This window comes from Mesoplodon mirus (genome assembly GCF_964341445.2).
Source record: "Mesoplodon mirus genome assembly, chromosome: 17".
NCBI classification, from domain to species: domain Eukaryota; kingdom Metazoa; phylum Chordata; class Mammalia; order Artiodactyla; family Ziphiidae; genus Mesoplodon; species Mesoplodon mirus.
In genome coordinates this window covers 64,292,311-64,319,366 of record NC_138993.1, presented here as the reverse complement: position 1 = coordinate 64,319,366, position 27,056 = coordinate 64,292,311, and the positions used below count along the sequence as shown (strand labels likewise).

The following is a 27,056-nucleotide window of genomic DNA, read 5'->3' as shown; positions in this document are numbered from 1 at the left end:
ATTCCGTGGTCAGTTTCCAAGAAAGATTCACCTACAATGTCACTGATCTAATCTGCATCCAAGAGGAACGAAGAGTCCCCCTAACACACTGACGAGGAACCCAACAGCTGATGCAGTGCTAAATCTTAAGCTGGATTTTTAAGAGGCAAATGGCTTAAACAAACCTTTTCTCTTGAGTTAATGACTGCTGTCAGGTCCTTCGATACCAGAGGCCCATCCAAGCTGTACCTTAAGTTAATATTTTGAAAGAAAATCTTTCCTCCATGGGGCCAGGCTGGTGGTGGACGATGAAAGAAGTATTTCCAGGGTGCTTCTTCCTCAGGGTCTGTATATTCAATCACTCGTTCTACTGAAATCATCTGAAACACACATGACATCACATGAGTTAGGAAGGGAAGGTCTTGTTCATGGATGTTTGGAGATTGTAAATGAAGCATTCTGCTTTTAAATCTTTACATCTGTGTTTCTATGGTTAAGAATATCTCAGGTCTTAGCAAACACAAAGGACAGAAGTAGGAGTTTGATGAAGCCTTTGATGATTTGCAAACTTGTTTATGGCCTTGTAACACTGTCCTTTACAGCTCCTTCCTTCAACATTTTATTAAAGAATTAGAGAAATGAATGCAAAGATTTTCTTGATCCACTTTTCACACCTGAATAAAAAGCAAAAGAATTTTGTTAAAGAAAAGAATACTTACGGACGCCCATCAGTAATGTGTTGCTACAGAAAGGCCATCTGTTATAGATGAGCAGAACTGGATGGTCGTCAAACCTCATTTTAATAATTAATCACTTTCTACTCTATTAAGGAAAGAAATGGAAAGATTTTGTTTTTATTGTTTCTCTCCCTTTAGGAGAAGATGCTAATATTCAAATGAGACTATAATTTACATATTGACTAAGGCCTTTTTTTGTTTGTTTGTTTGTTTTGCGGTACGCGGGCCTCTCACTGTTGTGGCCTCTCCCATTGCGGAGCACAGGCTCCGGACGCACAGGCTCAGCGGCCATGGCTCATGGGCCCAGCCGCTCCGCGGCATGTGAGATCTTCCCGGACCGGGGCACGAACCTGCGTCCCCTGCATTGGCAGGCGGGCTCTCAACCATTGCACCACCAGGGAAGCCCTTGACTAAGGCCTTTTAAACAACTTTAATTTGACACCTTTGATAGCTCATTCTGAGAGGGGGCTTATTCCTACCAGAAAAAAGGGACACCAGCAAATTCAGGTGTTCAACACATACAAGATCAAATGCTAAAATGGGGAACAGAGGAACCTATTAATTAAATAAACCTCAAAATACTGAATTCTTCTTTTACCAAAAATGAGGAATTATCCATTAAGAAACAAAAATAAACAAACCCCTAAGAAATTAGCTTATATTCTCTCCAGGATTTCAGAACCTCCCTCTTACAGAGACATTTATTATATTTGAAGACAGCTTTGATGAATATAAAACCTGCTGATACGGCACACATAAGACTGAGAAAAAGGTATATATATTTTATTTTACATTAACTTTAAACAGATGGAGGAGGATATAAAAAAATCTTTTAGCTATGACGTAAAAATAACAGTTTTACTATTTTACATACGAATTGCTTTTATGCCACTTAATGGCAAAGAGACTTGAAAAAGCTAAGAACGGTCAGATAAGATAAACATCACCATATTCTCGACTTTGACGCTTTGCCAGACGCACCACTGGATCGTCCCCATGAGCGTGAGGGCGAGAGACAGTGCCAGGCCAACCTGCCCGGCATCCAAAGCTAAATGAGGAAGGAGAAGGGGAATAAAGTCAGTCTCATTCTCAACCCCTTGCTCAGCCCCTTCTGTCACTTTACCAAGAAGACCCCTTTACATTATTTAAATCATTTCATGCAATGATAGTATTACTCATACTTTTACTGTCTGTTGATTGAGACCATAATACAGTGAAAAAAAAACCCCACTATAAATTTAGAAAGACTGTTACATGCGTTCATTAATCCCAACAGGATTGACATACATTTTACAATAGGTGAGGAATAATGTCATTATTCAGACTTTTGTCATTACGGTTTCAAGAATCATTATGTAATTTCACTTACTACGTCCAATGTAGCTGCAGGTGAAACCATGAAAAACAAGGCAATGGGTTTTAAGAACCAGTGCTTTTAAATCTAAAATACTACTCTCATTGTTTCTTATTCAATGTTGTTACCATGGAATAGTTAGGGATGGTGAGTTCATGGCACGCAGGCCAATACCTGCTCATCTGGTACCCACACAGCAGGGAGGATACTGTTCTTCCCTACAGGGAATCTTTCTCACCTCAATACCCACAGCCAAGAGATCTGAGTAGCCCTAAAGCTAAAACCTAAAGTGCTAAGCTGAACAAAAAGCTTAATGGTAAACTTGGTTCTCTCCTCCCAACTACAGGACACTACCTGGAATGTTCAGAAGGTCAGCTTGCTACAGTTGCGAAGACCTCCACCCATTCAAAGAAAGAAAAAAAAAGATAAAAGGTCTCATCAGGACACAAATGACTTCACATGGACCACACTGTGGAATCACACGCTATAAATGCTATAATACAATTTATTAGAACCAAACAGTGTATCTTAGACAAGGCAAGAGTCTAATTTAATAACTGTAAACAAAGCTATAAACTGTAGGCACACCACAGACATTCACATCTGTACTTTTACTTCCTGCCAGAATCAGGGACCCAAAGGCGACAACAGTGACAAGGATGGCACAGTGGCATCCAGACGCACAGCGAGCCATCGGGACGTAGTCGAAAGCAGCAACCAAGCCTCTGGATTGGTGAACCGTAATAAGCATGATAAATAAGTAGAAAAACCATGTTAGCTGCTGCTAATGAGGGACAGCATTTTGCTCAGCTGAGCTGCAGAAGATCTTACACAAGGTAGGACAGCAAAGCTCCACACCCAAGGAGCCTGAAGACTCCAGAAAGTTAGGTTTTGACAGAAGACAACATACGGTACACATAGGAATCAGTCCAGGGGCTTTGTGGGAAGCATGCACTGAAAAATTCAACCCACAGGTTATAAACAGAAATACAATCACAATAAAGAACATGGAAAAATGGTCTCATTGGTACATTTGCTGCAGTGCTGGGCCTCAAAATGAGGCTCATCCTCTCACATGTCAACTATTCCCTTTTCTCCAGTAGCAGAGAGCTCAGCTCACACTCTGTTTCCAGCACCTTCTGCACTTACTGCGGGGCCCTGCATAGCGTTTATTCTTACGAGCCAGTATCTAAACAACCATCGGCTAACAGGATCTGCATGTGGCTTTCAAAATGCCACTTTATCTTCAAAATACAGTAAAGACTAGATAACTGAGCCAGGATTTTATAGACTTAGAGGAAATTCTGAAATTTCTACCTAGAAAAAACTTCACTGATACAAAGAATAATACACAGCAAGTGGGCAGCAAATCAGGGAATTATTTTCCTCAATCACATCTGCTGCCCTGCATGCTGTGAAAAGAGAGTCGGCAAACTACAGCCTGGGGGCCAAAAACGGCCCACCAGTTGTTCTGAAAATAAAGTTTTATTGGAACACAGCCACGGCCATTTGCTGATATATTATCTTTGTCTGTCCTTGTGCTAAAACAGGAAAGTTGAAAAGTTACAACAGAGACAGTATGGCAAACAAAGCCTAAAATATTACTCTCTGGCTCTTTGCAAAAAAAAGTTTGCTGACTCCTGCCCTAAAGGACAGAAAGCCACAGGTCACAGTGATGGAAGGACAATGCAAGCCAGTGAGGGGAGAAAAGCAGGGGTGTGACAGGGGAAGAGGGGAGCTCAGAGGGGAGGCTGAGAGGAAGGGCCGGGGAGGCGCAGAAAGAGGTGGGGGCCGGCAAGGCCACCCGACAAGGACTCGAGCCTCAGAAGGCAGCACCTCCCATCCTTTGAAACCATGTCCAGAAACTTACAGACCTGAATGCAAATCCTGGTGTGCATCGAACAGTTCCTGAAACCTCTCTTCGGCTTTGTACGCCCGGATGGTCCAGAGTCCTCGGAGAGAAGATGATAAGTGGGAAAATACTGGGCTCCGAGCTGGGGAAGTAGAGACAAACAGCAGGGAAAGTCAGGGAGGCTGGATGCAAGGAAACCAACTGCCTCTCGTGCTCCGTGGTTGCACATCCTGCCATAAGGGCTTCCTGGTGGGCTGCCTGGGAGAAGAGGGATGATGCCCCTGCTGTAGAGGGTCCTCCACATGAAACCTCCAACTCCTGCTCACACCAAGCTTCACTTTAATGACCTGGACATGAAGATTCTCTCTGAACCTATCTTTGACCAAATTCAAATCACAGCTAGATTTAGATAAAGAAATCTTTTACTAGCTCATTCATCAAGGTCCTCCTCAAACATGCTTCCCTCCAGATTCTCCCCTGATATCCCTCCAGTTGGAAATTGTTTACTAATTTTTTAAAAACTTGATGAAGTATAGTTGATTTGCAATAATGTGTTAGTTTCAGGTGTATAGCATAGTGACTCAGTTTTTTTCTGATTATGTTCCATTATAGGTTATTACAAGTTATTGCCTAGAATTCCCTGTGCTATACAGTAAATCCTTGTTGCTTACCTACTTTATGTATAGTGGTGTGTATCTGTTAATCCCATTCTCCTAATTTGTTCCTCCCTCCCTCCCTGCCCGCTTTGGTAACCGTAAGTTTGTTTTCTATGTCTCTGAGTCTGTTTCTGTTTTGCATATAGAGTCATTTGTATTATTTTTTAGATTCCACATATAAGTGATATCATATAGTATTTATCCTGCCCTTCTCTGACTTACTTTACTAAGAATAATATTCTCTAGGTACAACCATTGCGCTGCAAATGGCAATATTTCATTCCTTTTCATGGCTGAGTAACTACTATCCACTAATTTTTGAGTCGGCAGCATTTTTAAATTAAGTTCTCCGTGAAAGTGCTCACCACACTGAATTTTGATGAGTTATCTATGTGTTATCTCCACCTTAGATTAGTAACTTAAGGGCTTGGATAAAATCGGCATATCCCCCAAACTGGAACAGTGCCAGGCACAGGACAGGGGTGAGAGAGGAAGGTGAGTGGACAGTCTGCTGTCTTCCTGCATCCCGGGACTTTCCTGAACCTGCATCAAGAGTCTCTTTGCAGGTCACAGAGCCTGGGTATCGCACTGCCTTTTTGCCCGTAGGACCCGGGCAGCCGAGGCATCTCTGAATAGTCTTGACTCCACTGCATGAACCTGATGGATGTTTTTGTAACTGCCTGCTGGATACTTGAGGCTTCTGGAGGTCACTCTGCATGTGACACTCACATCACTCTTTTAGAATCTGACCGTGGCCTTAATGTCCATTCTCTTTTGAGTGACTTCATGTGGGTCTGGGGCCTGGTGTCACATGACTGGCCATTCATTTCCTGGCATCTTTTCTAAGCGCACACTGAACACGAGCACCAGGGCCTGGCTCCTGCACATCAGGGAACAGGTGGGCTTCAGGCTGCTGGGCAGGGAGGACCCTTACGATTTTCATTCCCCACCATGAACTAGGCTACAACCTGCTGTTGTCAGGGACAGACAGTGTGAGTCTGTGACCTTGGATATGGCTTCAGCATTCAGGCACTGCCAAGTGAATAAAGCTGGCTAGAGAAAGGCAACCAAACTTCATCCTGGTTCTATGTACTGCTCCCTGGCTGACCACTGCTATGCTCGCTTTTGCAAAAATATGCAAAAAAAAACCCATTATAATCAGCTGCAGATTTGTCATTAAGATGACAAAAGTTAACCTAAGCTTCCAGAGGCAGCTACACAGTAGGATCTGAAAATAAACCTCAGGACTTTAGTAGTTCTTCTGAGCACGAAAATGAAGCAGGTTTATGTCGTCTGGCCACAGCAATCAGGCGTCCTTCTTTTTGCTAGCGGCTCTAGCAGTGGCCTTAAGAATTACTATCACTTACCATATAGAGAAAGCAGCAGTGTTATTATTTATGACACAGACCCGCTATCTAGAGAGAAAACATAAACAGTTCTAATGAACTGACCACCACATTCAGTGATCTGGGGGAGTGGAGGGAGGAGTATCCAGATTGAATTTATGGTCTAACACTGTCACAGCCTGCTAGGGTGCCGACAACACAAATACTCCACAGGAGCAGTGCCCAAGTTTTCAAGACCCCCATAACAAACACTGAAAAATTCCTGCGCTGATTCTTTAAAAAAGCCTCAGGAGGTGCCCTCCTCTCACTCTCATATGGATGGGAGGTGGTCCTTGCCCCAGGCAAAAATCTCTGTCAGGCATTCCTTCTGGAACAACTCTTTGAATGTACCAGATCTGCTTTGCAACAAGACTACTGAATGACTCCCTTTCATGAGTGGCCTCAAATCATACAACATCTGAAGCCTTGCGTGCACAGAAGACTGGATGGAGCTCATCACTTCCTCTTCAGCTTCCCCAGGTCCCACCATCCTACCAAGTCACACGGGCAGAAGAGCGCACACATGTGGACTCTACTGCTCCACAGTCCATTCAAACACCCCACAAAACCAGACCTCACGGGGCTTTAGCTGGTTCTCTTGATGACTGAAAATTTTTTCTACAGCTTTTATGAAACTGATGCCCACTATCCTTTACGTAAATACTTAGGATAAATGCCTCTTAAGAATTTATTACTTTAAAAAAAAACACACAGGGCTTCCCTGGTGGCACAGTGGTTGAGAGTCCGCCTGCTGATGCAGGGGATGCGGGTTCGTGCCCCGGTCCGGGAAGATCTCACATGCCGCGGGGCGGCTGGGCCCGTGAGCCATGGCCGCTGGGCCTGCGCGTCCGGAGCCTGTGCTTCGCAACGGGAGAGGCCACACAGTGAGAGGCCCGCGAACCGAAAACAAAACAAAACAAAACAAAAAACCACACAAGTACCACAACAAAAATACTCCTTTTGTCTTGATGAATTTAGATTTTTTTCCACTTAGTAGATATGAAGAACCTTGGGATCAATATGCTTCTCTTCTTGGCTTGGTTTCTAGAAAGTTAAGTTGGTATTAATTTGCAATAACTACCCATGGTTGGGATTTCTGATGTAAACATCTTCCTTCCTTACTTTTTGTCTATTATCCTTATACCTTTTTAAAAAATATATAACAATTCTACTTATATTTTTTGTTTCAATATTAATGAAATATGTGCATTAATAGTGAGATAAGCTCTGAATTATTTCATCCTGATTACCTGAAGAATAGAATAATTAATCATAAAATGTGTTTCCCATTATTCTAAAACTAGGAAGTTGAATGGAGTAATAAACTAAATGTGTACTGAACGGATTCCCCCTCCTGTGTCCTTCTAAGGGGATTTTCAGCAGCCATTTATATGAACAGCTTTGGGGAAGAGGGTCCACAAACAGGGCAGTATCACACCAGATACTGGTGATGATAAATGCAAACCTGAAAATAACAGCACTTACCTTTTTAAAGCGTTAACAAGTGCAACTTCATTGCCATCTTTGAACATGAGAAATAATGTATTTTTCAAATATATTACTTCTTTTTTTTTTTTTTTTTTTTTTTTTTTTTTTGCTGTACACGGGCCTCTCACTGTTGTGGCCTCTCCCGTTGCGGAGCACAGGCTCCGGACGCACAGGCTCAGCAGCCATGGCTCACGGGCCCAGCCGCTCCGCGGCATATGGGATCCTCCCAGACCGGGGTCAAATATATTACTTCTGACACATGTTTCCTGATGTCTCCTTTCCTTTTCCTCATCTTTTCCTTTCCTTGTCACTTCTAGTAACTTTTGGAGAAGAAAAATCCCGTTTTCCTTCTTCATTAGTTCCAACATGATGACATGTTTGTTTTTTAGAAAAATGTTTACTGAGTGGCTCCTCTGTGTGAGGAAGTATGTCATGAACAAGACAGAAACAGTCCCCATCCTCACGGTGTTCACATTCGTCCTCCTCGTGCTAAAATGCAAAGCTGCAGCTGACCCGCCACCAGCTCCATTTGCCTTAAGGGCCACATGGACTCACAGTGGCCATAATATCCAATTACTGAATGTTAACTTAGTGAGAAATTCCAGAAGACAGAGTCTGCAGAATTTCAGGGGTCTGGTTCATTACAGCATAAATGGAAGCCAGCCTGAGTTGCCATCCCAACCTGAGAGCCCCGGGGAACTCACTTGCACATTCCAGGAGTTTGACATCTCCTGACGTCTCTAAGAAATATCTCCGGAGAACGAAGAAAATGATGCCAAGGGGAACCAGGGGCATCACAGTCCAAGGAATCACAGCCACCATCACGCCTGCCACACCAATCCCAAGGAGAAATGTCTAAAATAGCAGAAAGAGATACAGAGGCCTCCTTGTCAAGGATTCTTTTCAAAGATAAACTTGGCCGTTTTGTTAGGATTGTATTCCTTTCCTTGAAAGACTTGTTGGAATGGTAGGCAATGCTTTCCCATCCAAAGAAATAAAATTATAGGTGGTCCTCATATTTATTTATTGCATGTGTCAAACACTATTAAGAACTTTCTAGGTATTAGCTCTTGTGATACACTCAGTAGCCCTGTGAGTCAGGCATTACTGTTTTTCACAGATGAGAATATTCGAGACTCAGAGTAGGACTTGAATCCCAAACTATCATGAGTCAGTAGGTGTTACCAGAGAGATGAGCAAGCAGGTACCACAGATGAGGAATTCAGAAGCTTCATCTATACATGTAGGGGTAAAGAGGTGGTTAATTACAAATTCAGTGTCCAGAAAAGTATGAAAAAATTCAAACGTTGACCTTTGGAAGTAGGAATTCCTCTTTCTTTCTGAGTGCTGAATGTGTACAGCACTCAGTATTTACTGAGTGCTGAATGTGTACAGGGCTGTACATTTAATACTTCACGTGTATTTACTTAGCTAATCCTCACAACAGCCCTATAGAGTAATAGTATTATCTCACCTTACAGATGGAGACACTGAGGCACAGGGAGAGGAAAAGCAACTTGATCAAGATGCACGGAGCTGGAGAGCCCAGGTTACGAGCCATCATGACACATTTAAACTTGCTCCCAACTTCCCATCATTATGCTAAGTATTTAAAATGTCCATTTCAAAGGCTAATGATTGTAACAGCAGCAGATGCCATTCACCAGGTGTTTACTGTATTCAAGGCACTGTGCTAAGAGTTCCATGAACATTCACTTCATCGTCATCTCATCCCTTGAGGTGATTTTATCTCAGGAAATGATCTTGGCTTAAAAAGACAGCAGACAGAATAGAAACCCAAGGCACTGAAGGCTGCTGATTTCAACATCCATCTTTATCAGGAGAAGTATGAGATCATGGTGTACAGCTTCGGGCGACAGGAATGCAATCAGCACTTAGCATCTGCCTGCTGTGAAAGCGGGGTAGGGTTGGGGGGACGCGCAGATTCACATAGCCTGAGCCAAGGCCTCTGAATTTTACAGCCTCAGATGGATACAAATCCGTGGTGATCTGTACAAGTCACAGAGCGCTGGGGAAACACAGGGAAGAATGTGTGAACACTTTTTTGAGGATTCTAAGAGACTGACAACTGAATGTCACAGGCTGGTTTAACAAACAGAAAGAGTGGCGTGAATAATTTGCAGGTAGTAATCGCATTTGATGGAAATTAGGACCCAAGAGGAGCTGGGCTGGGAAGGTTGAGATGCTTGTCCGAGTTAACACCAGTTGTTCTGTGTCCTCTCAGCGCCAGCACCTGCATCCTGTGCTCTCCAGCGCAGGGCCCTCCCCGCCTTGTCACCCAGGGCAGCTGGCCCCGGCGCGTCTCTGAGGGACGGGTTAGCGGGGTAATGCCCGTATCACAGAGATGCAGGTTATCGTTTCACAGCTCTTCCAAATCAGTTTTCTCAGGGGATCCTCACGACCATCTTGTGAATAAGAAAAGTAAGAACTGTCCTTTCCATTTACAGATAAGAAACATGAAGCTGGGAGGTAAGTAGTTGTCCTGAGTTTTCCTGGAAAGTTAGTGCGTTCCTTAGAGAAAGCCAGGAACTGTTCATACTCAGGAAATCCCAGAGCCACAGCTGCAGGCAGGAGGGGCCTGGAAGGAGGAGGAAGCTTCCAGAACTGTGACTTTATGACCAGGAGCCCTTGTGAACCAAATTGCATGATCTGGAGGTAGACCCATGTGCTTTTCCTGTTTCTCCCAGTCTCTGTCGTGGTATCAGTATAAAACTCAGAGTGAAGAGGAATGGAAGTCTGAAGGAACAATTCCAATCATAAGTGGAGAAAAATAGGGCTGTCTGACCTCTCTCCTATTATACCTATGGCTGAACAATTTCTTACAGCCACCGGATTAACTGATGCATCCCACTCTGCCACACCCTTTGTGCTCACGGGGAGGGTCCTTCCAGCTCCTTCTATGTCTAGCCTTAAGTAAAGTCACTTGGCTTGCCATTGTTGGTTGTCAGGAAAAAAACCTGCTGAAATGTCAATTAGGAAAAAATTCAAATTACAGTTTTTTAGCAGATTTACATCATTTGATTGGACAACATTCACGTTTCAATAATCTGGCTCTCCCCAGGTGAGGGTCTTTTATGACTAACCCAGCCCGGCAGATTACCTGGGAAGCAGAGGTAAGATCAAAACAAAGGGCTCCATGGGAGCTGTGCCAACACCTTTCTTTGGGTACCCGTTAAAGACTGGTAACTGTTGCTCTCAGAGGCTCCCCAGTTAGGTTAGGTCCTTCAGATTTCATGCCCCTAAATTCTGAAGCAATTCAAAGAGGCTTTCTCCAAGAGTTTTATTTGTACTTGTTGGTCATACTATAGCCATCCTCATTGTGGACTGGATATTATATTATAAAAATATATAAAATATATTTTTTTCATAAAAAATATATATGTATACAATACATGGGTTTACATTTATATGTATCTATGTATATACATGTGAATCTTTTATTGCCAGCTGTCTCAAACTGTTTATAGAAGTTGGTAGAAGATAAAAATAGTATCTAAGCAAAAAGTCAACATCTGAAGAAGGAAAAGAAAGATTCTGGTACATGATAAACAACTCTTCCTGAAGCAAATCCCATTTCTCCTTCCATATTTCCAGGAATTCCAAGGAGCCTAATCCAAGCTGCACACACAACTCCCCCCATCTGATTGGATTTCAGGCCCATATGATGACCCACCTCACCATGGCCAGTGCTTCTGTACCTCTGTCACACTATGGCACAGAGATGATGATGTGTACACAGCAAGAAGCATGTTGACCTAGAAGCAAGTGACCCAAGTCCTAATGCCCCAAGAAATAAGGGGAATCATTATGTTGATATGCTTATAACCCACTTGGAGCACAGCAGTTGGGAAATTCTATCCAAAGTCTATGAAGCCACATGAATACAAGAACTTCCTAGATGAAATCTTTCACTTGAGAGTACATGGTGATTTCTCACAATTCAGAATCATTCTTTAGTTTGCAGAGAATGACAACCTACACCTGGAGTGGAAATTCCATTAGCCACATATTGTACTGAGATAGGGTTTAGGGCTAACCTTCTTGAATATTAACAGGGAGGGTAAGACCCTACGGCTACTCTTAATCTTAGTAAAAACTGGGATATACCAACAACATAAAAGGATAGTGGTTGGAATTAAATAAGATAATGTATACAAAAGGCTTACCAGTTCATATATAACAAATATAAACTGTAACTCCATCATTACCACCCTTCAGTATGCTCTGCGTGCCAGCAGCCAGGGGGAAGAGAGGAGGTGTATTAATAGACTTACAGGCCCAAAGAATCTTATGAGTCTCATGAAGTTGGACCTTGAGAGGCAGCTCATTCTAACCACTAGAACAGCTTAGTACTATCCAAAGATGGATCAGAGCAGGTGCTATTTTTCCTAGATGTGGTAATAATGTCACATGTACCAAAGGGATTGTGGCTTTTCTCTGGTCACAGCGAAAAACGTATCTGAGCTCTATTTTGTTTGAAGATGCACTTTTAAAGTAATATGACCAATAAACCTCATGCCTACAATTTCTGTCCTCTCTGTATTTTCTTCCCAAGTCTAGGTCTTCCAAAGATTGATAACCTTAGGGATAAGGCAGCAAGCCAACATTTTTTGAGATGTTTGTTTTCTTATTCCATATCTTCTTTCTGTTTCAAGTTTTGCTTTTTCTTGGTGAAGACTTAGTTATGAAGCTACTGAGCATTTATGGGAGACTAAGGGAAAATGTGGTGGACCTCCAAACAAACAAAACCAAATGAGATTATTCAATATATTCCAAAGACAAGATCAATTTGATATTTGCTATTTCATGCACCATGAATTCGTGGGTTGATATCAATGGAAGTACAAAAGCTGGATTTCGTACACTAGTGAATCCCAGGAAATTCACTGGGATTATATTTTCCCTTCCGTCTGCATTGTCTACTTTTGTCGGGTTTTGTGGGATCGTATCTGTTCTCTCCCATGAGGGGAGCAGTCCTAGATTCCCAGCTAGTTAGGGAGTAACAGCCTGCTCAGCTCACAAAGCAGACTGATCATTAAAAGGTCTTAAAAGTGCTTGCCTACAGAACACACTAACATGTGTCGATTTAAGAATTATTCTTTAAATAAGAAAAAAGAAAATTTCATAAGAAAGATGAGGTCTAAGCCCAGAAAGCAAAATGACTTGAAAAAAAAAACCCTATCTAATTTTAATAAATACATAAACACCAAGGACACAAAATGAGGCCGAGTAGTTTAAATGTGTAACACCTGTATTTGCATGGTGGTAAAAACATTAAATTTTCACCAGAAAGTCTCAACCTATAGAATTAACACTGTATTATAATATTGCAGATTTTAACACATTCCTTTCACAAGCACAGTTTGAAATACAAGGCCCCATTTGCCTCCTTGGCATTTAACTTCCAAATTGCTTACAGTCCTGTAGGAATTCCTAGGTATCTCTACCCACGTGTTACTTTAAACTTAATTCCAAGGGATTCTGTTCCTGCTAGTCTCTGTGAAGCCTATGTCAAAGAACGTGCTTTCTATAAACATCAGTAACAATGTATTCTTCTTATTTAATGCAAATAAATATGCCATCCATACTTCTGGCTCACTCTCTATTCTTATTTAATTCTCTCTTGCTCACTCTGATATCTATTTTGGGCACAATGTGAAATATATATTTAATCATAAAACCACTTAATCAGTAGACATTACTTTTATTATTTGTTTACAGTATTAAAAAATAAAACCAGGATCATTAAGATTGCTAACACCTCAAAAGAATTTCAAAGCTTTTAATTCTACGGTCAGACTCTTAAGAATTCTGTTTCAAGCTGTGATAAGTACAAATCATCCAGATTTCCTTAAACTATTACTGATTTTGCAAAAGATATAACTTAAGTGCAATAAACTTTTGGCAAGAAAACAAGGCAAGATTTCCTTGTGATTTAGAGAGGGAAAAAAATGACAACTAGTTTTTGATCAGTAAGCTGTTTACTGATGTGGGTGTAGGAGAGACTCTTTACCTATACATTCTGGAAACATATGAGATTAAAAAACAACCTTTCAATGAAATGGCTGTCACACAGACTGTGCTGCTGGCTAACACAAGATTCTTGTGGAGACAGTAAAATCCTGAACAGACTACACAAAACTCTGAAAGAATTAAGAAATAAAATGTAACTCCTATCCTACAATACTCACTACCCTTCAATTACAGTACAAATAGAAGCAAAAGGAAAAACATGGAAGGTTTCTAAATGTAAGCTCCTAAACTTAATGCCAACCTAGGGTTAGTGTTGAGTCTGCATGTAAGCTGACAGAGTACCTTGCACCTCTCAGGAGGTTCAGAGATCAGCTCTGGTTCCCAGATCCCTCGTTTCTCACCTCTGTTTCCTTTGACCTCACCCACCTCGGTTAACTCTGTTCAATCAGAACACTGGGGTGTCATATCTGTATGATGAGATGTACACAAACCCTAAGAGTAAGCTTTTCTAAACTTGTCTTTTCCTTGGGATACACGAATCACACCTTCATCCCTCATTTGGCTGCCTTGGATCTTTTCACAACCACACCAGCTCTGGGACCTGTGTATCCTTCAATTAGCTCCCAATTGAGAGTTACAGCTAACTGCGCTGAAGAGTGAATGGTGGTGTCTGGTTCACAGTTTGTTAATCAACACAACAGAAAGCACTGGGGAAACATAGTGCACTTCTTCCCTTGTGTTCAGCATATCTCACTGATCAATAGTTTCCTTTCTACCTTTTGTCAGGGTTCATGCTTATTACAAAATTCAAGACTGAAGTCCATTTATTTGCTGCTTTTAAAAGGCACACCTTAAAAATAATAGCACATGAAGCTGGAGATGAAACGTTGAAAAAGGTTCCCCATAAAAACACTAGCCAAAAGAAAGCTGGAGTATCTATCTACACCACTATGAACGTGAAGTTAGGAAGGATTCCTAGAAATAAGGAAAACGTTTCATAAGAATAAAGGGTCGATGTATCCAGAAGATATTTTTTTAAATCTAAATTTATAGCATCCTTTAATAACATAGCTCCAAAATATATAAAGGAAAATCTGACAGAACTCAGGAGAAATAGGCAATTCCATGCTCACAGTGGGAGAATTAAACTCACCTCAATAACTGATAAAACAAGCAGATAAACATCAAGAGGGATATAGAAGATTTTGAAAACATGATGAACAAACTTGACCTAATTAAGAAATATACAATACTGCAGTAAATAACTACATAATACATTCTTTCCAGTTACATGTATGCTATACTAAAGCAAGAATCAACAAACTTCAAGGGACAGAAATTGTACACAACATATTCTAACCTACATGGATTTAACTAGAAATCGGTGACAAAAAGGTAGCTAGAAAATTAGTAAATGTTTGGAAGCTCACTAATACACTTGAAAATATTACCTAGTTCAAAAATTCCAATAAAATTAGAAAGTATTTTGACAAAAGAAAGTGAAAATCTACTAATATTAAAATTTGAGGGCTGCAAACTAAAGCTGTGCTTAGAGGTAAATTTACAGTTTAAACATTTTTTTAAAGGCTACAGAGAATACATGGGAAATCTCTATATCGTCCTCGTAATTTTGTTGTGAACTGCAAAAATATCCTAACAAAAAATAAAGTCTTACAAAAAGAAAAAGCTAAAAGTCAAGAATTTAAAATATATCTTATAATTAAAAAAAAAACCCAGCATATTAAACTAAAGTATGTAGAAGAATGGAAATAAGAAAAAAGTAGACATGAATGTAATAGAAAACTAACTTCTAAGCAGAAAAATCAACAAATACAAAGCTTGGTTCTTTGAAATCACCGTGAAATGTAAGGGAAAAAACAAAAACAAAAAATGGGAAATGTACCATTAATTTGAATTAAAAGAGAATAGCACAAGAGATACCATGGGTATTATAAAGAGGATATAATAAACATTGTGCTGATAAATTTTTAAATTTTAAGGCAAATGACAAATGTCTTGAAAAATGACATACAAAGACTGACGTAAGACACAGAAGATCTGAATAATTCCATATTGAATTAAGAATTTGAATCCAGGGGAATTCCCTGGTGGTTCAGTGGTTAGGACTTGGCGCTCTCACTGCCAGGGTGCTGGGGTGCCAGGTTCAATCCCTGGTCGAGGAACTAAGAGCCTGCAAGTTGCATAGCGTGGCCCCCCAAAAATAAATAAATAAAAGAATTTGTATCCACAGAAAAGACTTTAGGCCAAAAGGGCTACACAAATAAATTGTAGAAAAGAAGTTTTACCAAACTCTTCCAGGAAATTTGAGTAAAGCATTATGATGTAAAAACCAGACAAAGACATTAAAAGAAAGAAAAATTATAAACCAAACTGTCTTAGGAACATGAAACAACATACCAATAAACTGAATCTAACAATATAAAAATGATAATACTCCACAATCAAACTTGGCTAGGCAAGTTCAAAATTCACAGGGCTGGCTGTTACAAAGGCTACGTTGGAACTCTTGTGCAGGAGCTGAGGCTATTACCCACAGGCAGAATTTCTTTTTCTTCAGGGAAGGCTTAGCTCCTAAGCCCTTCCAACTGACTGAACTGTGCCCACCCAGACTATCCAGGATAATCGTTCTTACTTAAAATCAACTGATTATGGACTTTAATCACATCTACAAAATACCTACACAACAACACCCAGATTACCTTTTGATTGAATAACTGTGGAATGTAGTCTGGTCAAGTTGACATGTAAAACTGACCACCACAAAATGGAAATATTTCCTATGTCTTTTTTGAGGCCTGCATAATTCTGATACCAAAAGCTGACAAAATAGTTCAAGAAAAGCAAATTACAGACCAATATTCTCATGAACAACAGAAACAAAAATTCTTGCCAAACATTAACAAATTACATACAATAATACATTAAAAAAGAAGATACTATATCATGACCAAGTGGAGTTTATTCCAGGAATGTAGGGTTAACCTTCAAATACCAATCACTATAATTCACATTAAAAGAATAAAGGTGAATAATTATATGATTATCTGAAGAGATGTAGAAAAAATATTTGTCCAAATTCAACACCTATTCTTGATTTAAAAAAAAAAAGTAAAACTCTTGGCAATTGAGGAATTAAAGGAAAAGTTTTCAATCTGATAACAGATATCTACCTAAAAAATCACAGTTCAGATCATTCACAATGAAAAAATATTGAAAGATTTTGCCCTAAGAGTACAAGAATGTCTTATCACTTCTATTCCATGGTGTACTGGAAACTCTAGCCAAAACAATAAGTCTAGAAAGGAAAATAAATATTGGAAATGAAGAAGTAAAACTGTCATTATTTACAGCTGACATGATTGTTTATGTACAAAATCCTACAGAATTTTTAAAAGCACCACCACCAACTCCAGGAAATGCAAAATGAATTCACAAATAAATCAACTGTATTTCTATAAACTAGCAACAAGCAGTTGAAAACGGTATTAAAAACAGTACAATAATGTCATGAAAAAAACATCAAATATTCAGGAATAAGTTAAACCAAAGAAGTGTAAGATATCTATACTAAAAATTACAAAACATTCCTAAAATTAAAGAAAACCTAAATAAGTAGAGAGATACCATATTCATAATTGCAGATTCAACATTGTTAAGACTCAGGCTCCTCAAATCAATCTATAGATAAAAGAAAATATTAATAAAAATTCCAGCAGGAAAAAACAACTTGAAAAGCCTTCTAAAATTAACACAGAAAAGAATCTAGAATGATCAAAACAAGCTTGAAAAAAAAAAGAAAAAAAAAAAACACCAAGCTTGACAAAGAAGTACAAAATTAGAAGACTTAAACTACTGGATTTCAAGTCTTACTAAAATGTATAATAACCAAGACTGCAGTATTGGTATAAGGATAGATAAACAGGTCGAAACTACTGGATTTCAAGTCTTACTAAAATGTATAATAACCAAGACTGCGGTATTGATATAAGGATAGATAAGCAGGTCGGTGGAACAAAATAAAGAATACAGACGCAGACGTCCTCAAATACAGTCAAATGATTTTTAACCAAGGCGCCAATTCAGTGCATAAAAGTGTTTTTAACAAATGTGGCTAGAATAACTGGAAAAAAATAAACCTCAACCATGTACTACTCTTCCATACACAAAAAATAATGCAAGATGCATCATCAATTTCTAAAAAGGTAGAATAGGGAAGTATCAATATCTTCACGCTCCTAAGGATAAAAAGATTCTTAGGATACAAAAACATGAACTACAAAAGAAACAAAAGAGTACATGTTAGACTTCATCAGAATTGAAACTTGATCTCCATTAAGGATGTAAAAAGGCAAGCCACAGACTGGAAGAAACTATTCACAAAGGAATAGTATTAAATATATATTAAAATAAATATCTCCAATGGGGATTTGAGGGAGGGGGTGGGGAAGGGATCAACACACCACAGAAACCTCAAAATGACAAAGTCATTGTTCAGTGAGAGAGGCTGAGATGCTTTCTACACACTTTCCCTGACATCTCTACACAATGAAATGCAAGGGTCAGTGGTACTGAGACAAGCAAAGGCAGTTCCACTCTTTGCTTCTATAAAAGCAAGTGACCCAACCCTATTATGCCCTGGTCTCAGGCTTGCTTTGTTCTCAATATCCAGATGCAGCAGCTTGTTCTTTTGCGCTCCCCCCTCTGGAAAGAAATGACTGCGTACACCTCCTCCACATTTTCTTTTTCTTGGGCATTTTCACTTCATAAAGCTGCAGTCCATGTGTTTTGTGTGTGGTGAGGAGGGAATGACACGTTCCATGGTGGTCCCCGCCACTGCCAGCATTGGTGGCTCAAGTAGCCTCAGGATTAGCCCTTTGTGTCCATGAAAGGATATGAAAAGTCAGTTGTTTAAGCTCAGCCAAGCTGCTGATTTTTTTTTTTTTCCCTGAATGAGGGGTGTGTGGGGAAAAAGGTTTTGCAATTCAATTTTCCTCAATAAATTACAGCATTTTGCTGAGGGCAGCTGTGTGCAAGTTCACATTCTCAGAGCAGTCCCAAACTTTTTAAAACAAAATTAAAATGCCTAAACCTGAATTCCACATCTTACCTTCATCTTTACTTATTTTACTAATAGGAAGACTTCTTGGAAGTGATGATTTTAATGACAAGCATTGTAGATAATTAAGATTCCTTACTCAGTGTTATCTGGGACTCTGGCAAATCGTATGAAAACTACATTAATTTGAAATATTTCGTGCTCAATGGTCTATCTTGAAAATAATTGATTTTTATTCTGTGAGTCTACATGGGAAAATGTCCATTAAAATCTTCAGGGATTACAAACCTAGAATCTCTGTAATACAAACTCACGAGGCGATATTTATGAGCCTGGAAACTGTCTGTGACAATAATTTTAATGCAACATAATGCCATCATCAGACTATTTCTCCTACTTAAAAATACATGTGGTGTTTATTTATTTTAAAATTTTTATGTATTTATTGATTTGGCTGCACAGGGTCTTAGTTGCGGCACACAGGATCATCGATCTTCGTTGCGGCATGTGGGATCTTTTAGTTGTGGCATGCAAACTCTTAGTTGAGGCATGTGGGATCTAGTTCCCTGACCAGAGATCGAACCCATGCCCCCTGCACTTGGAGGATGGAGTCCTAGCCACTGGACCACCAGGAGAGTCCCTACATGTGGTATTTAAAAAATAACCACCCATTATTTAGTGCTCAACATGCACTTAGATGTTATGCAAAGAATTTTATTAAAACGACTTCATTTTGTTTTCCCAACAACCCTTACAGAATTTGGTATTATTTTATTTTACAGATAAGGAGGTGTGGCTTTGTGGGGCAGAGACAGTAAGAGGGAGAGCTAGGACTCAAGCTTGGAAAGGGAGACTGGGGGCGTCCCCACTCTACCACACTTTAAAGCTGCTGACGTCATAAATGATTATCGCGTGGAATCACACTACATAATTTTTTTTTAATGCTTCCTTCCTTCTTCCTTTGGAATTGCAAACAGCTCCACTTTGGCCAGCAACTATAATGTGACTGGACAGGCAACTTATCTGGTAGCTGCAAGAGTCAGTGTACATGATGGTGTACAAACTCGTGAGCGCCCCTCTGTTGGGATGTGGTCTCTGAATGACATTGCCTGTGGGAATGGACTGTCCTGCAGTGTGGACCACGACTCAGGATCCAGGGTTTTCATCAGCCATACTTGGCATCACTATTACAAAATATTAAATGAATTATCTGATATCTCATTTACGGGAATGACAAGGAATTAGATGAGGAAAAGTATATGGAATAAACACTTTAGAAGTAGTAAAAATAAAAATGAACATGATCAAGTATCTTCCAAGGTTTATCAAATATACCAAGGATAAGCAGAATCATCAAAAATGAGTTCGAACACATTTGGCACCAACTATGTCCTTTAAAACAGAACTGAACAAACAACACCTTCAAGCCTCTTCCTGATTCCACTCTCAGTTGACGACAGAGAGAAAAGACTGGTTGCTACTGGGAACACGGCTTCAGCAGCCCCTCCTGCCCCACCATCCACAGCAGCCTGTACCTCTCATCTGGGATCAAAGGTCGCTTTCTAGAAGCCACGCCCACCTGGACCAGGGTCCCTCACTACCTCCAGCCCCACACCCAGTCTGCCTTTCAGGATTTGCGCCAGGGCGCTGCCACAGTTAGGATTCCAAAGGCGGCAAGGGGTGGATCTCTGTGTGTCTCCCTCCCCTTGGGGGCCTGGAGGGGAGGATTCCGGCCTGACTCAGCCCTGCACTTCAGGGCGTCAACGCTAATCCCTGTTTGTGGAGGGGAAGGAGCGACAGAGGAAAATATTACCCACCACACACCCCCAACCCCCAAACTAAACACCCAACCAGCAACGCCTCCGCAGACCCTACGTTCCGGATGGGCCTCTCTCTGGTTTTACTCAAACTCCTTCCAGGAGTAGCCTGCCTTCCCTTCAGCTTCCTCCGCGCCTCCTCCATTCTCAGCCCTTTGCAATCTGGCCCCTCCCATCTGAAACCTGCTTCTTAGGTCACCAGAAGCCTCCTGATTTCTAAATCAACCGACAACTTTCCAGGGACTTACCTTCTCCTTTGCACTTAACAGACTTGTCCTTCCTTGGTCCCCCAACCTATTTCCTCCTCTCTTCCTTGTGTGTCTCCTCTGCTGCCCTCCTCTCTCTGCTTCTCTCTGAATATAAAGGCTTCCATAAGGATCTCTGCTCCCGAAATGCTTCACTCTCTCTCTGGGCAATCTTATCCATTTTTACAGATTCAGCTTTTACCTGCTCAGTGAAGAATACACAGGTGCCATACTCATCCCAGGTCTCTCTTTCAAACACCAGACTCTTACGTCCAATGACCTGCAGGACACCTCCCCCTGGAGGTCCCAAACTTCAAGATAACTGAACTAAAAGTGGCACAGCTGGGACTGGGAATCAGTGAGGCCAGAACTTTCTCTCCTCACACGACTGCGCGTGTCTCATCTGAAATCAGGTAGCATCTATCCCCGTCCCTCTATACGTCATACAAAAACACGTGACGGATTCTGATCATGATGGTTAACTAACCAGGGGCTCAGCACATGGTGGGCCGGCCAGCTTTGGAAACCTAACCTTGGCCTTGCTTGTAGTAGCAAAGAAACAGAACCTTTCTCACAAAATCTCAATGTAATTAATAATCACTGTCAAAACGTGACACCGTTATAGTGAAAGACTGTTTCTGGGGATAAATCACGTGGCTCAACCCAGCAGGACATATTTATAAAATAAGTTTGCAGAAGAGAAAAAAAAAATCAGACATATCCCATCAAACATCTTTGCAGTAAAAGCAATCTGCCCCTGAGTCACAGCTTAGCTCACGCTGGTAAACAGTGGAAGCCTTTGCCCATAGGCTCTGCTGTTTGCAGTGAGATATTCATTGCTGCAAGTCTCTGTGCAGCTTCTGATAAATACATTTCATTTCCAAAATTAATTAATTAATGAAGAAAGTCCCCACAGCCTGAATCACTTTAAAGGAGACAAAATTCAGCGACAGAAAAAATATCCCACATGAGCAGCAATACTGAATGAGAGGATGAGAGATGAGATGACCCAGCATTATTCTTTAGAACCTCAAGCTCACAGACAAAACAAAGGCTGGATACAAGATATTCCTGTGGGTATTTCTGTCTTTTTTTTAAAAAAGACACCTTAAGACAGAGCAATCAACGTGTGAAAAGAAAAGCTGTCTACAAAAACAAAAAAGACACTTTCTGAGATGACTCTGATCCCTTACTCAAATTATTGGCTTAAAGGTACTTGCTCTTTGGGCCTCCCTGGTGGCGCAGTGGTTGAGAGTCCGCCTGCCGATGCAGGGGATACGGGTTCGTGCCCCGGTCTGGGGGGATCCCATATGCCGCGGAGCGGCTGGGCCCGTGAGCCATGGCCGCTGGGCCTGCGCGTCCGGAGCCTGTGCTCCGCAGCGGGAGAGGCCACAGCAGTGAGAGGCCCGCATACCGCAAAAAGGAAAAAAAAAAAAAAAAAAAAAAAAAAAAAGGTACTTGCTCTTAAAGGCTTTGTGTCTTCCATAACCGGTCTCTATTGTCCTTGTTAAAGTATTATTTTCACCTTATTATTACTATTCTTTTCTTTGTAAGTAACCACACCTGGCTTTATCCAAAAAAAAACTGGTGCAGTAAATATCTGTCCTTTGTGGTAATCCGATGCATAATTTAGTTAATCTAGGCTACCATGAGAGGTGATTCTCTGTTGTGAAATGTGCTCACAGTAAAGGGAATCCACGCCAGATACATGAACGGCAGCGGGAGAACCACTTACCAAGCATGTCGCTGCTTCGAACCAACCTCGACCGTGACTGTGTAGCCACTCCTACAGCAGGTGTCACTCATGTTAACTCAGCCTCCCGACCACAACCACACCTTTCTCTTACAAACGTGGGCTTTTACTTAATTAAGATAACACCGTCAGGCTGAAAGGCCCATCTCAGCCCCTGTGAAAAGGCCCTGAAAAACAGGCACTTTGCTTTGCACTGTGAGAACTCTGACATGACTGTCACGTTACCTGGTTGAAATCAAGAAATGTCAGGGGCAGCAAGTCACCCATATGCCCAATGTCTTTGGAGAAACGATTCAAAATTCTTCCTGCAAGAACAGGATATGAGAAATTTCTCATTTCCCCAGACAGGCCCTTTAAGAGAAACAACTCACAAACAAATCAAAACAATATTTTAAAAGTATATGTATGTAATATATTACAGATTCATATGAAATAAGCCAATATCAGTGGTAAAGAAAGAGAAAACAGAATGATATCTAAAGAGAAACAAAAATGCCACCAAATGGCAGTGGGTGGGAGAGCTGAAACTGAAACCTGGTTTTTATTATAAAAGACTGGGGGGAGGGGCTTCCCTGGTGGTGCAGTGGTTAAGAATCCGCCTGCCAATGCAGGGGACGTGGGTCCGAGCCCTGGTCTGGGAAGATCCCACATGCCACAGAGCAACTAAGCCCATGCACCACAACTACCGAGCCTGTGCTCTAGAGCCCGCGCGCCACAACTACTGAGCCCGTGTGCCACAACTACTGAGCCCACGTGCCACAACTACTGAAGCCTATATGCCTAGAGCCCATGCTCCGCAACAAGAGAAACTACCACATTGAGAATCCCGCGCACCGCAACGAAGAGTAGCCCCCGCTCACTGCAACCAGAGAAAGCCCGCGTGCAGCAATGAAGACCCAACGCAGCTAAAAATAAAATAAATAAATTTATTTAAAAAAAAAAGAATAGGGAGAAAATCATGTGGCAATAACGGGAAGGGCTGGTGGATTTGAGAATGTTCCCTCCTTTTAGATCCATCCCATCTAAGACTCATTCCAAGTGCTAAGTCAGCAAATAAGCAGTTGCACAATACCTAAATTAATCCTAATTGTCACACTAATTTTGCTTTAGTTATCAAAAGTGATTTTGCTAAGTGATACTTTTTAAATAAACATAATTATAACTTCTCTGTAATTTTTTCCCTCCAGATGGTTCACAGGACCTCACGTTTTGGGAAATTGTAGATTCCTGCCATTTCTAAGTTGCGAGTTTACTACTGGGGTAATAAGTTGTTATTTTCAGAGGTGCTCTGGGTGTGACAAACACAGACTCATGCTTAAGCATCCAAGAAGACCAGAGGGATGGAAGCAGGAAAACAGAGATATTACTTAGTGACTAAAGATGATCATTAATTTTATTTCCCTTCTCAGAATCCACGAAAACAGTATATCCTAAAGGCTGCAGGATTGGAAGATGAGAAATAATTTCTAATAAATATCTAATGTGAACTAAAAATGCCGCCTGCCATATCAAGTAAACAAAGGATACTGCAGCCATCAGGCACTGCAGCTAACCCTGCGATGGTGCACCCTGAGGAAACTCAGGATGAGAAAACACAGGATACTGGCCCCAGATAGCTGAGGTGCACATCAAAGGAATGATTTCAGTGAGCCTAGACTGTTGCATCTTCCCATACATAGAAAAGCAGTAAATTCCCTAACTTGAGATATCTGGTTTTCTTTTATTAACAGTAATCTTTTGATATGCTGACTACCTGTTCTTTGTTGCAAAAATTCCTATGTATCCTGGCTCCCCACCCTGCCTTGCCTCTTTGGAACAGTGTCTCAGAGCTATCTCAGAGGCGTGTCCCGGGCTTAAGTCCTCAGTTTTGTCCACAGAATAAAGCATAACTCTCAACTTTTAGGTTGTACTTTTTTTTTTTCAGTCGACAATAGTCGTTTTATGATTAAATTTAAAGAAATTGAAGACACACACACACACACACAAACATATAGCCTATTTTGGGGTAGCAACTCTTGAGAAATGTTATCTAGGCCCTTGAACTTCTTTCATAATTGAGGCTCCAGGAAGCCAGCCTGCAGGTGAGATGTGGGACCTCTAGGTGCTCTTCCTGACCTCTGTCAGAGGTGACTTTCTCCTGAGACCCTTCACACCAAGCCACAGCTGGACACTGAATGAGCAGAGGTTGGGCGCTGGGTTTCCGCTGCCGGGATGAGCCAGCTCTGCTGTCCTCCACGGGGCGCCTGGCTCACCGGAAGCACAGAGTGCACCCAAGCCGGGAGCTGCAGACATTGGAGGCTTTCGCCCTTGGCCAGGCCAGGCCGTTACAGGCTGGGCCTCAATTCTCCTGTCTCAGACTTAGGAAATCCAGACTCCAGAAACCGTCTTTTAGTGACATGTTTGGAGGACCAGGGACAAATTTTCGGAGCCTCTAGGAATGCTTGCTTTAGAAGGTGATTCTCAGGATTAAATGGGCTCATGCAGTGAAGAACCCAGTCACAATGCCCGGTGAGTTAACGGGTGGTCAACCACCAAGGTGAGATAATGACTATTCCCCCAGGTTCTGCAGCATCATGTCACCTGGGAAAGTCTACCAGACACCGTAGGAATGTCCACCTGTTAAAATGCACTTGCTGATTCAGGAGTGTTGGGGGGAGCTAGAGAGTCTGCATTTCTTCCCAGTGGTCAGGTGACCCCCCCCCCTTTCTGCTATTTCCCAGATCACACTTCGAGGGGCAAGAAGATGGGAATCATTTAATCAATTCTGCTTTAAAAATATTAAAATCAGATGGACAATTTTTCCACATATTCTTATGGATTTTGCGGTCTCCCAGTCATTTTTTAACTTCCCAAAGTAGCAATATAGAAATAAGGAAAATAGACGTCACAAAAGACATAGTTTAAATGCTTGTGATTTCTTTGATGGAAAAATGCAACTTTTTAACATAGCAGGATTCAGAAACACTGCAAGTATGATTTGTCTTAGAAAGTGTTGAAAGCAGTACAGGAATTTTTTAAGATGAAAAGGCTACTCAGGGATGAACAGTAAGTGAAAACTACCCCTTTACCTTTTACCAGATGTGCAAGTCTTAAGGTCTGAGAGACCGAGGGTTGGCAAATAGTGTAAAATACAAGGAAAACAAAAACAATGAGAAAAACTATCTCCTCACATACAATGACCACAAAAATGGAACCGAATGTCAAAGCAGGTCAAAAAACTAAAGTCTTGTTCACCAATGAGCTGAGTGTAGAAAATGTGAAATCAGAAAGTTCAGTAGCTACTTCCTTGCACTAAGAAACATTAAGAGAATGAACGGTATTTGCAGAGTATTTCATCGGGCTTAGGGATAGACTGTTGTAAACAGAGCTGGGATTTCAGTTCATGGCCTCATAGTGTTAAAGTTTTCTCAAAAGTCTCCAAATGAAATCCTTACGATGAATTCCCTTCACACACATGCCAGGACTCTTCATCCAAAGGACATGTGCTCCCTGCTGGAGTATCTCCAGGGAGGTAGAGGGAAGGGGGTTCACATGAACACCGGGAACCCAATCCATTTTCAGTCTGTTCTGTTAGACAGGGATTTCTCACATCAAACCGAATCTTGCCTTCCTGGAACATCCAACCTCTGCCGCTTCTTCTGCCCTTATAACCACACAAAATGAACCTAATCTCTCTTGATATGGCAGCCTTTCAAATATTTGAATGAAGTGAATCATATCCTTTCCAGCAACTACTCCTTGGTGCCTCAATGATCCTTCATAAGGCTCAGGGTCCTATCTTGGCCGCTGCCTCTTGACCAGACTCAGATGGCCAGTCTCAGTTTAATGCCTTGTGCTCAGGATTAAAATCAGTGCCCCAGGTACTGGGGTAAATTGGTATCACCACCTCCCCTATCCTGCATAGGATATAGTGAATCATGAAGCCAACAATAACAGTAAATTCTGGAGGCCAGATCACATTTTGGACACAAAATGTGAATCCAATGTGAATCCAATCCATTTTACACAAAATGTGTAAAATGAAAATCCACATCGCTCTGCAAAGGCAGATTTGGGGGAATAGCTGAGCAATATGTATAAACAACTCTAGGAGTGCATCCCTTCTGACCCCAAAATTCCATTTCTAGGAACATATCCCCAAGAGTTAATAAGTTCATCAGAAGGTTGAATGTGGCATATTTGTCAAGTCAGAAGTAGAAAAAACCCAAACGAGTCTGAAACAAGTCTATAACGTATTACGTACAATTTTAATTTTACTGTGATTGCGCCCCTCCTACCATCTCATTGCAGCTTCTCCTCTGTCTTTGGATGTGGGGTATCTTTTTTGGTGAGTTCCAGTGTCTTCCTGTCGATTGTTCAGTAGTTAGTTGTGATTACGGTGCTCTCACAAGAGGTAGTAAGTGCACGGCCTTCTACTCTGCCATCTTGAACCACGCTCATTACCTTTTTAGGTAAACCTCAAAGTATAGGCACATGTCAGAGCACTGTGATCCCAGAAATGGATGGGAAATGAAAGAAAGAAACACACAGCCTGTCTCGTGTAGACATTCTTTGTAAGAAGTTCCTTCCGAGGGGACAACCTAGCTCAACACTATGTGACACAGGCAACGTTTTAGCAACTCTTCAACAACATTGAAACACATTTGTATCGAATGTAGGGTGTTTCATACACCACACAAAAAAAGGATTCCTAAATCATTCTGCAAAGTGAACGTTCAT

The 27,056-nt window shown here is 41.2% G+C and overlaps 1 protein-coding gene across 1 annotated transcript in view; it reads right to left on the bottom strand.

Annotated features, from left to right (window-relative positions):
* The window catches only part of LOC309792645 (ATP-binding cassette sub-family C member 4-like), a gene marked incomplete at both ends in the record, with an annotated part of 120,747 nt that overhangs the window by 60,902 nt on the left and 32,789 nt on the right, over window positions 1-27,056 (bottom strand). The window contains 7 exon segments of the mRNA XM_082602364.1: window positions 165-359; window positions 1,664-1,764; window positions 2,686-2,739; window positions 2,742-2,795; window positions 3,945-4,064; window positions 8,156-8,306; window positions 22,563-22,642. Coding sequence (XP_082458490.1) covers window positions 165-359; window positions 1,664-1,764; window positions 2,686-2,739; window positions 2,742-2,795; window positions 3,945-4,064; window positions 8,156-8,306; window positions 22,563-22,642 — 755 coding nt within the window.